At 39.4% G+C, this 12,131-nt stretch overlaps 1 protein-coding gene across 2 annotated transcripts; it reads left to right on the top strand.

Moving 5' to 3' along the window:
- The first annotated feature begins 3,084 nt into the window (after nt 1–3,084).
- Nucleotides 3,085–11,781, top strand: ca4a (carbonic anhydrase IV a). Of its 2 annotated transcripts, XM_078266186.1 has the most exons (10): nt 3,085–3,178; nt 3,262–3,339; nt 6,787–6,789; nt 7,188–7,232; nt 8,361–8,525; nt 8,616–8,761; nt 9,733–9,825; nt 9,945–10,011; nt 10,100–10,263; nt 11,522–11,781. In XM_078266186.1, the coding sequence occupies exons 1-10, from the start codon at nt 3,085–3,087 to the stop codon at nt 11,699–11,701; spliced, it is 1,035 nt and encodes a 344-aa protein (XP_078122312.1). In that variant the 3' UTR covers nt 11,702–11,781. The 2 variants fall into 2 exon arrangements, with proteins under 2 accessions (XP_078122312.1, XP_078122313.1); XM_078266187.1 differs by lacking the exons at nt 3,085–3,178; nt 6,787–6,789 and having other exon boundaries at nt 3,279–3,339.
- The last annotated feature ends 350 nt before the right edge of the window (nt 11,782–12,131 follow it).

Here is a 12,131-nt window from a genome sequence, read left to right as displayed (position 1 = left end):
TACTTTACCAAGTACAAAAGATGGTGAATGTCACCACAGGACAAAATCACCAGTGCCTTCCCTCCCTTTGTCCACTAGGAGGAGCTGTTCTATCGAGGGTAACACAAGATTGTACTTGCAAGGAGACCAGCACTTTCAGCAAATCAAATTTTTGCATTCAGAGCTCCATAAACTGAGAGCTAAGTTGTAGCTACAAAAAATGCAACAAATCCTATTATGAGCAAGGTGAAAAAGCTGGTAAACTAGTTTGGTGCATTAAACAGATGCAGGCAGAGGAGGCAATAAACTCAATTCAAACTGACGGGGGTGATAACCTCGGACCTAAAAGAGAGAAATAGCACTTTTCTAGGCTTCTACCATGACTTGTACAGCTCTGAGTATTCAGATCCAGCTCTGCATAAACAAAAGGAATTTCTGGATTTATTAGAATTTACCCCCCTGAATGGAGAATCATTAGAGCCTTGGGAGCCTTGGGGCCCAGGAACTGGCTGATGCTATAATCAGCCTGAAAGGACTGGGGGAAAACTCCAGGACCTGATGGGATTCCAATTGAAATATACAAGATTTTTGAAACTAAATGTATACCGCCTCTGCTTGATGTACCAACAATCGTTTCATAGTGACTCCCTTCCTCCCTTAACTTAACACTGCAATAATTACGCTGGGCCTATTATTGAAACCCAGAAAAACATCAACTCAATGATCTTATAGGCCGATCTCCCTTTTTAATAATGACTTAAAATCTTATGTAAAGTACTATCTAGGAGGTTGGAACCAATGTGACCACGGACGGGAACACTGCATGGAGGTGGTTTGACATCAACACATAAACATTGTTTTCTTTTAAATAGTATATTATTTCTTTTTTAAATAGAATATTCTATAACTAAAAGGGATATGATTGGACCAAGACTGGAGTACTAGGTCCAGCAAATACATTTTAATGATTACGAAGGGAGGAAGATGGGTTGTGAGTCAAGGAATGACCTTATTGTGGCCCATTATCCATTATTATACCCATCTGGATATACCAATAAGGAAGCTGCTTTTGTCATACTTATAGGAACTCCTCAAGCCAATTATACTTGTCAAAACAGTTAAATTAACCTTGCTGATTTTCCAGTTTATAAGGATTAGGCGTTTTGTTGCAAGGCATGCCCCAAGGCGCCAATGTTACAATTGATGCCTTGAGGCTCAATACCCAACATTCACGTGGCTTGGTATAGGGTACATTTATGTTTATGACTTTGGAAAGTGTGTCTCTGACTCCATCCCAAAGGGCAGGAACGACTGGACAAGACCATAAAGAGTACACAAGGGTAAAAAATAGAGGGTTCTCTGCACTTCTGCAATCCACAACAATCCGGTGCAGCCAGGACAGGACAAAACAGCGTAGAGGAAAAAAGAATCGCCAGTGCAACACAGATGTCAACTTAATTTATAGTTTTTTTAATTTTTTAAAGTGCATAACAGTGACTAACGTTTCGATGTAAGGGTTAAAGTTACAGCTTCATAAAACTTAATCAAGAAACAAAGCAGGTCTGCCCCTTATCTCCCCTTCTGTTTACCTCAGTTATTGAGTCACTAGTCATGACAATCTGTAAACACATACATTTAACAGAAATGGAATAAAAATAGGAGCTATAAACACAGAATAACCCTGTATGCAGATAACTTAATTTTGCTTGTTCCAGTCTGAAACAAGCTCTTCCTACTTTACTGACCTGTTAGGTGATTTTGGTGTCTTTCCAGGATACAAAATAAATAAAAACAAATCTCTTATAATGTTTATGGCCGAACACTGGAAACTCAACCGTCCAACTTTGAATCCATTTGAGGTGTCAAGATCGGGATTTACTTACTGGGTGTCAAAATCACACACACACACACACACACACACACACACACACACACACACACACACACACACAAAAACCATCATACCCATTGCCAATTGCTGGCAAAGTCTTTAAGAAGAGCAAAGCAAGCTAATTCATGTTTTTTTTTTTGAGGAACTACTTCACTCACTCAGCATGATCAATAATTCAAACTGAGGGGATTCTAGGTTTCCACTCAGTGAATAAAAATAAAGGTGACAGCTTTAACTTTTCTGTTGAAAAGTTGAAGAGAGATGTTGAGAGTTTTTGCAAAGCATTGCACTAACTGGACAGGTGTTATGGATAGGGTGAACTGGGCTGGAAAATAAACCTTTTTAAAGATTTTACCTGATATCCTCTTTTAGAAAGTGTGTGTGTGTGTGTGTCTCATTAATCACCAATTTCTTATAAGATACTAAGTATGTTTCGGGAAAATGTTTATGAAAAACAGTGGTTCAAAGTAACTAAGTACATTTTTCAAGTAATGTACCTATGTACAATTTGGGGTACTTGTGCTTGAGCATTTCTATTTAATGTTCTACTTTATACCTCTACATTTCAGAGGGAAATGTACTTTTTACTGCACTACATTAATCTATAAAATAAAACCATAAGGTATCAGCTTTAATATGAACATTTTGTAATCACCTTTCCCTGTGTGAACTTTTGCACTTTGCTGTTGCATCACAACTGTACTTTTCAAAGTGTGTCAGAGTTGAAAAAAAGCATTAACATATAACCTGTTTATAAAATATGATGCATTATTATATTATTATCGAGTTATTATTAGCCCCCACTCTCACCAATTACAACATTACATATCATCACATAAATAATAATAAAAACAAAAATAATATGACACTAACAGGCCATTCTGCATGATGAGTACTTATATTTTTGAAACTAGAAGTACATTTTGTTGCTAATACTTTGAATGCAGGACTTTTGAAAAGAAGGCTTTTTTAATCTTTAATAGAGATCTGGAACAAGCAGAATATATGAAATATAGTACTGATAGTGTGAGATGTAATGAGTTTTCAAGGGGAAGAGGTAATTTAGAGCCTAATATTCCTCTTTTTACACAGTTAATCCTCTGAGGGTCACCTTAAGTTACCTGAGGAGCAATAATTGTGATGATGATTAACTCCATCTGATTATCAGATACCTCTCAAATCACCAGGCAGTGTTCCCTGTACACCAGGAGCCCATGGATGGGCCCCCTCATTGGAGCTCTTATCAGTGGAGAGCTTTATTAGAGGCATGCCTGAAGGAGGAGGGGCCACTCTTTCTTTCCTGTCAGGGTATGGTGATAGATAAGTATAAGACCCCCTGCAAGAATGCGATCACATTGGAAAAAAACACATCATTGTGTTGTCTTCCCCAGGTCGAGTCAGCTCCAAAATGCAGCAGCTAATCCTGCCCGTTCTCCTGGCATCCTTTTGGACCATCTGCACAGGATCAGGTGAGTCTGCTTTCATTCATGGCTGGAAAATATGTTGAAAAAACTGGAGGTTTTATTTAGATTTCTCTTGCCAAACTACAGGTCCAAAATATTCAGAAATAGTCAAGGAGATTGGTTAATTTAAGTGAAAAATTAAGATCTCCATCGTCTGATATTACCAGGAAAATTAAATCTTTATTTTTTTTTTTCTGCAGACTTTCAGCCTGTGATTTAATATGCATTTCCTTCATGTCTGCTGCTTTACATACATACAGTGATAGATTGTTAATATCTGAATTCATGTAAGCTATTTAATTCATAGTAACACTGAATACCAAACATGAATGGGAATGAATACTTTATACATCTTCTAATGATAAGAGAGCAAGGTGAATGTGCTTTTTTACCAGTTTTTTTCCCAACCGTGCCAGAAATCCAAAAATAGATTCAGAAAGATGTTCTGCAGAGAAAAGAAACTAGTCACCAAAGAGCCACGGCTCCCCAGATGAAAGAGAGGCTCCCCCACACCAAAACCGCCTGCCTGACGCTCTCCATACACACACACTCACACCACCCTCTGTGCTGTCCATCACACTGATGTGATACCAGGCATTCCTCTGTGTGTCCAACATGCTCATCTACAACTGAGCTCCCCGTTCAAGGACGTGATCCTGTATCAGCTGAGCCAAAGACAAAAGCAGGCAGATCTGACCGAGCTGAGATTCCCTCAGTGCCTCTGTGGTCCGGTCACCTCTCTCTCTCTCTCTCTCTCTCTCTCTCTCTCTCTCTCTCTCTCTCTCTCTCTCTCTCTCTCTCTCTCTCTCTCTCTCCCTCTCTCGTGCACCTGCTCAGCTGAGCCAATGACAGCCGTTTGCGTCCTCTTTGCCGCAGAGATAGCCTAGGCGTCGAGCTGCGCACCGCCACTGTCTCCACATTCACAGCGGGTGATTCTGACTAAGTTGTTAATTTCACAGAAAAAGGGCCCCGAGGTTTGGCACCAAGACTCTAATAGAGTAAATTAGCACTAACTAATGACTGACAAGTGACGAAGCCTTTTGGTCGGTTATTAGTCATTGAGTAACAAAGAAAATGACACTGTCGTCTTTAAACTGTGACCTATTAAGGCTTTGTCAATCATTTCGGGATACTCCGAATGCCGTGAAGTCCAGTTATGCACCTTAAGAAACAAATGCAATGATCTAGAATGACTTGACTGCAATTTTACGATATATCTTTTAGTCATTTTTAGATAAACCACCAGTCAATGTAGACACTGAAACACACACTCAGTGTGGCTCATTTGGGGGATTTGATGCGCCGCTCAGCGCGCTCATGCAGTGTTTTTGTCACACACGCACCCTGAGTGGCGCAGTCTGAAGAGTTGTCGGTATATTTCATTGCCAAAGACCCGCAGCTAGATGCACAGAGTCCCGGTGGATAAACGTTTTGTCCAAGGCGTCTGATGAGAGAAATATGTGCTGAGAGTTTGTGGTGAAAAAGGAAAACCTGATAAGTGCAGTCAAACGGTCTCTTTCCCACTGGCTAGTGATTTCATTAATTGTCTTCTTTTTTGGGCCAAAAAGAAAGACATTAGATCAGTCCTCATGTTGTTGGAAACGATTGGCAGAGCACGGCATAGTCTCAATCTGTCTCAGTCTCTTTTCTTTTGAACCGTGTTTTTGTGTGAAATGCAGCGTCTAACAGCGCACAGTTTATGTCTGGCTCACACAACACAATGGCATGAAAAGATCCGTCTCCGCGGCGTGCAGTCATATTTACGTTTTCACTGTGGTCGACGTTTGTTTTCCTTTCGCTGCCTTTTGTTTTCTTTTTGACAGCTTCCTCAGTTTGCTCTCTTGGCAGAGCTCTCAGATCCATAGAAACCCATTCATATTGTTCATTCGCTCTGCGCCGCACAAGAGATCAAAGCCAAGTACCGATTGGTCAAGAATTGTGCGGACAGAAATCTGATTGGCTGAGATTTAAGCAAGCGACTACGAGTCATACAAATTGATATTTCTACTTACAGACAGGTGGAGGATGGAGGGATTATCCAGATTCATTACTTTAGTAAAACTGCAATACCACACTGTAAACATCCAAGTCCTGCACTGAAAATATTACTTCAGTAAATAGTAGGTTTAACAAAGTTAATGTATCAACAGTAAAAGTACTCAATCCAGACCAATGGCCCCTGCTGTTATACTATTAGATAATAACAGATTATTATTTCTGATACTGCTGTAGTTGGTGGTGGTGAAACTAACTATGAAATACTGCCAGTTACGAGTTAGTTGAATCTATAGCAGTACATCATATTCATCAGCTCATCATATGTTTTGTGTGAAAAAACTATAACTATAAACTATAGCTGCCAAATGTAGTGGAGTAAAAAGTACAATATTTACCCTCTGAAATGTAGTGGAATAAGTATAAAGTAAAAGTAGTATAAAATGGAAATAAAAAGTACCTCCAATATGTACAGTACTTGATTAAACTTACTTTCCATCACTGCTTATAGACGAAACATTAGCAAACATTTGGCTATTTGGCTGAAATTAAACTATTCATGGGAGCAGCCACTGTCATGTGCTATAACAATCATTGTGACTGATGACTGACGAGTGTTATTATCACAGTTATCAGATGTTATTAGTAAATCTGTTTTGTACGACTCCTGAATGTGGCTGTAATTAAACTGACTTTAGCTGTGGCTTCAATGCAGATTTCATAGGACAGAAAGTGACACGTTTTCACAGCTACCGCCCATGCTGTCAGACCATGTAACAGGCGAAAGTAAGTCAAAGTTTGAAATTAATCATAATCTTTTAATACCCTCAGCACTTATGCGGTACTCACAGAATAATTAGACATGCTGAGTTGTAGGATTTCTTTCCTCTGCAGTGATCACTCACACACACACACACACACACACACACACACACACACACATCCTGGAACAAGAATAGGAATCTTAAATCAAAGAAATGAGCATCTCTTTATTTACTGCAACCAGTACAGTGAATGATGGCAACAGTGAATGCAATCTGAACCCCCTCCAAATGTTGCCCCCCTGCTACATATATTTTCAATACCCATTATCATGCCAGAGCAGGAGGAAACAGCTTACCAACATGGCAAAAAAAGCAAACATTGACTTCCTTTAGAAACACTGGGAGAAGGCCTCGCACCAGTCGAACAACAGAGCGGGAAACCCTCCCCGTATTTTTCAATGGCATGTGTGTTTTTCATAAATATTTGATTTGTGAGATAGCTGCAGATATTTGTCTCCCAGTACGGGGTGGAAACATGCAAACCAATTGTGAAATATTAATACATCCTCAGACAAACATGTGAGAATGGGACCTCGCTGATGCAAAAGATTGGCTTTGTTTATCCTGATAGCACGGAAAGATATAGCACAAACACAACTTTTTTGTGAATAGGAAGACAATTCCTGTGTATTAGGGGGTTTTGTATGGTACGGAATAGCAGCTGACTTCAACTAACAGGAGAACAATTCACTGTTTGCAGTAAGGAAAAAAAACTATTAATAAAAGGACACATTTGGAAATACATCTAGTTCAATCTAGCTGGACATTTGTCAGTGTATATGTTGAGAAGAAACATCCCATTCTGTCCTCACAATAGGCTGAGCTTGTTTGTTTCACCCAGAGGTTAACAATGTAGGCTGACTGATACTGTGTGTGTGTGTGTGTGTGTGTGTGTGTGTGTGTGTGTGTGTGTGTGTGTGTGTGTGTGTGTGTTGTAATATTTACATTGTTTGCTGGTTGTTGACATCAAAATTCTAGATAGAGTTGGCAAGCTTTTTACCTTGACAAATGTTTTTTTTATTTTCTGTGTTTCAGATTGGTGCTATCAGTCCCAGTTCACCTGCGATCATCAGTGCAATAGTAAGATTATTTAAATAAAAAAATTGTAACAATGTTTGATTATAATAATTTTATTTATGTGGTACTTTTCAAAAGCAAATTGCAAAGTGCTGCACATACTGTACATTGGACATGAAACCAACAGATGTAATGGGCTATAAAATAAAGACAATTAAGATTAAAATAATGAGTAATTTAACAAATTAAATTAAAAAGAACTGATGCTGTGATAGCGCAGAATAAAACAATTTGAGAAAATCCTATTCTAAAATATTGTGCTTTTAAGGGAGATTTTAATGAAGATAAAGAGCCCGCCAGGTTTTCAGCCTTGACTTGGGAATCGTTAATAGGGACCTACCAGAGATCTCAGGCTGCACAGGCTCATATGGGGTTAGCAAGTCAGGAGCCAATCCCATACGTACCTTACTGTAGGTAATCATTAAAATCTTAAAATTTACTTTTAAACGTACAGACAACCAATGTAGAGATGCTAAAATTGGAGTAATATGTAATCTTCTATTGGATCTTGTGAATAGTCTTGCCGATGCAACCAGCTTCTGAACCAGCTGATGTTTGATTAGGTTGTACTGACTCGGACCGGAATATAGAGAGTTACAGTAATGTCATTGGGATGTAATAAAAAAACATGGACTACAGTTTCAGAGGGCTTTGCAAATGAAAAAGATTGAATTTTGGACAACCAAGTTCACTTGTTAATCTGAAGTGTGAAGGAATGACTGAACCTATGATAATACCTTTTGATTTATTGGAGTCTAACCAAAGGAAGTTCTGAGATAACCCGTTTTTAACTGTTGCCTCTGACATGTAATTACAACACGGTCCTGTGAGTGTTGCGTATGTACTGGTTAAGCTGCAAATGAATTGCCCTTCTTGGGTTAAAAAAAAAAGGAAGAAATATTTGATCCAAAGGTAACATGTAGATGGAGATGACCAAGGACACATCCCTGTGTTACGCCATTAATGGAGGATTTACATCTATAGGCATCCAAAACATTACCCACTATATATGCCTACCCAATGCTTAAGATATTCAATTAAAACCAAGGGGAGCTAAAAGATCATTACGAAGTGCCGTGACCCACTCTAAAACAGTCCAACTTGTTAACTTGGGTGTTTTTCTTACTTTAGCACCAGACAAGTGGAACCTCGCCCACAGTGACTGTGATGGAAAATACCAGTCGCCCATCAACATCGTCACCAGGAAGACTTTGAAAGATGAGCGATTGACTCCTTTTGAGTTCAACAACTACCAGGAGATCTTCAGAGACACAATCAAGAACAACGGCCACTCAGGTGAGCATATTTTCCATTAAACATAAGATAGCCCTCAGTGCTGTGAAGCTGTTGTGTGACGTCTTTATGCTCTGCGTATGTCCACTACAGTTAAGGTTGGAGTTCCTCACCTCAGCACCATCTCAGGTGGAGGCCTCCCGACCACCTACAAGGCTGTGCAGTTCCACATGCACTGGGGCAACAACGGAGGGCCCGGCTCCGAACATACCATCGATGGAGAGCAGTATCCCATGGAGGTACCATAACCTTACTATACAACACACACATCCTGTCTTTAGTCAAGTTATTAACTGATGCTGTTAAAGGTTTGCTCACACATAACAGCTGGAAACTCAGGAGTGAAACAGACCAACAATATGAACTATGATCAATGCAGATTTTGTCTAAAACTAAACTTTTCAAATATGTATGTGAATATACTGTGAATTTAAAGGGCAAGGCTGGTGATATTCTATATTTTATAAGACCAAAACTAACATTAGTGCATTAGTCGTCCTTTCAATACTTCTTGACCTCACTACTCTGTCTGTGGCTCCCAGCCTCAAGCCCATTCATCTCTACTCAAGACATAAATCTTTAAAACAGGCCACAAATTGTTTTTTTTAAAGGCTCGATACTGTTCTGGATACTGTAGTTTTACAAACATTACCGACACAGTACGTGTTAGTGAGTATTTACGGCAGCTGGATGGTGTATGAAGGGTTGACTCAAAATAAACCACACTGGCCGTGTTCATCGTAGTTAAAGAAACCATGGAACTCCATGCAAAGGTGGATAACATATATCAGGCTTTGGATGCACAGACTTGTTAGTAGGATCAATTTATTGGTAGCTTTTGTCTTTTCATGGAATTTGTTGACAATATGTAACATCATCAGACTTATCCTTTAAATGGTCAGAAATACTTATTTGGCATTTCATTTTCTTTTTGTATGGCTACACCATTTAATTCTGTGACTAATTGGGGATTGTTACATTGGTTATGAAAACGTTTTATTATTATTAATCAAGTCCTTTAAAGCATGTTTTTGAAAAAAATGATTCACTTGAACTGATTTGTTAGGTGTTCTATTGTTAGAGCATGAAATGTAGGCCTACTCTACACATTTTTGTTGGTCCCATCTACAATAAAAAATAATAATAATAAACCCACTGTAAAAATTGACTTTGTGAAAAAGTGGTAACATCTGTAATATTCTCTCAACAGCTGCACATCGTTCACATGAAGCACCATTACACTGATCTGACAACAGCTCTATCAGACCCAGAGGGAGTTGCAGTCCTTGGGTTCTTCTATGAGGTAACCATTTTGAATCCTGTATTATTGAAATCAAACTGCTGTTACAGAACATACAGTACCTCATGTTGGACTGAAACAGTGCTAAAAGGTGTATATATTTTGTATATTTCCATTCTCAGAGGTCCAATAGTGCAAACCGAAAGTATGACCCCATCACCAACGCTCTGCGAAGCATCACAACTACAAGTAAGTACTACATGTAAGTTCAATATAAGCAACTAAAGACACAGTTGCACAGTGTGTGTTGTTTCATCTGTGGCTTTTCTGTTTTCAGATAGAAATACTTCTCTGCCTTCCATCTCCCTGGCACAACTAATCCCAGCTGAGCAGAATCTGACCAGCTTTTACCGCTACAAGGGCTCTCTGACCACCCCAGGGTGCACTGAGGCTGTAATTTGGACTGTGTTTGAGAATACCATCCCTCTGAGCATGGATCAGGTTAGTATAAAATACCACAAATGTAAAGGAATGCAAGGGAATTTTGTTTTACTTTAATACTGTTTTTGACTTTTGGTTATAAGGTACATTTCTGACTTTCTATTAAAACCACAACCATTAAAACATTTGCCTGAACAATGGCAAGAAAAGCATTTAGAGTAAAAAAACAACAACCAGGAGACTGAATGCTGCTTCTCCCTGTTGAGTTCTGACTCTGGGGACAGAATGCAGAGCTGTCCCAGATGACCTGAGATGTCTGGATGGTTCATAATGTAGCAGCAGATTGTATTATGGCCCTTAACCGTTCAGTGCTTTATAAACCAACAGTAGTATTTTGAAATAAATTCTTTTAGAGACAGGAAGCCAGTGTAAGGACTTCAGAACTGGAGTGATGTGATCCACTTATAGATTGTTTTAGGGAGACATGTAAAGACACCATTACAGTAGTCTACTGAAGATAAAAGCATTGAGAAGTTTTTCCAAATCCTGCTGAGACATACAGTAAGTCATTTAACCCTTGCTATATTCTTTAGATGATGGTAGGCTGACTTTGTAATTGTCTTAATGTGGAATGGCTGTTGAAATTCAGGTCTGAGCCCACGACAACACCAAGATTTATTTATCTTCGTCTTTTGTTTTTAACATTGCCGATTGAAGCTGAGCACTGACTGTTAATCTTTCCTCTTTGGCTCCAAAAACAACGATCTCAGTTTTGTCTTTGTTTAATTTAAGAAATTTTCCAATTTTTGATTTGTAGATGTTAAACACAAGAGGCCCCAGAATGGAGCCTTGGGGAACTCCACACATCACATTTGTTCGCTTAGATGTGTATTTATCTATAGACCCTGTTCTTTAAGTAGGATTCAAACCAGTTTAGTACTGTGCCAGAAAGTCCAACCCAGTTTTCCAATCATTCTAGTAATATGTTGTGGTTGACCCTGTCAAATGCAGCACTTAGATCAAGTAATGCTAAGACTGATATGTTGCTGTCTGTATTTAAGTGGATGTCAATGAAGACTTTTACAAGAGCCGTCTCAGTGCTGTGGTGTGGTCAAAAAACTGACTGGAAGGCATCAAAACAGTTGTTTAGTGACAAGATAAGGTTAAGTTGTTAAAAAACTGCTTTTTCAATGATTTTACCTAAAAATGGAAGTTTTGATATCGGCCTATAATTGCTTATTAGTGACATCAGTCAAAAAACTCCTTGATGATCTCCTTACAGAAGCTGGAGTCTAACATTTATTCTCTGTTCCTCCAGCTGCAGGTGTTCTCTGAGCTTCAGTTCCACGATGGAAAGCCGATGGTGGGAACCTTTAGGCCGGTCCAGCCCCTGAATGGTCGGCAGGTGTTCCGGTCGGGAGGCGCAGTGATCCTGGTCAGTTCCACCCTCCTTCTGGCCACCATCGCCACGGCCTTGGGATTGTCCCAACCCAACTAGAGCGGGGCATCCTGTGCTGCACTGCAACATCCATGAACATAATAAGTTCTGTATCACTCCTCAGCTCAACCCTGGTTTGTAACCTCTTCATTGCATGGTTACTAAGATCGACCACGTCTTAGTGCAGACATGACTCATCTGGAGGTCCTCTCTTACAACACAAATGACAAAGGCGTTAGAGGAACACCTTACGAAAGGTGTTGTAAGTGTTCGATCAGCATTCATGCATGCGTAGTGAAGCAGTAAGTCTTATTTCAGCATTATGAATGTGCCATAAAGCTGGTTACCAAGCAGTCAAAGTGACAATGAAATTCAAACTCAACACCAGATCCCTTAGTCATGCCCTCATTTTTCATAGTGTCATCCTACTAGCACCAGCACACACTTTGGACCACATCCTCCTTGTCCAATGTCAGGTAAATTTAGTCTC

The sequence above is a fragment of the Sander vitreus genome, chromosome 13 (genome assembly GCF_031162955.1).
Source record: "Sander vitreus isolate 19-12246 chromosome 13, sanVit1, whole genome shotgun sequence".
Lineage (NCBI taxonomy): Eukaryota > Metazoa > Chordata > Actinopteri > Perciformes > Percidae > Sander > Sander vitreus.
The sequence above is the reverse complement of the archived record's forward strand: the minus strand, read 5'-3'. Positions and strand labels throughout refer to the sequence as shown.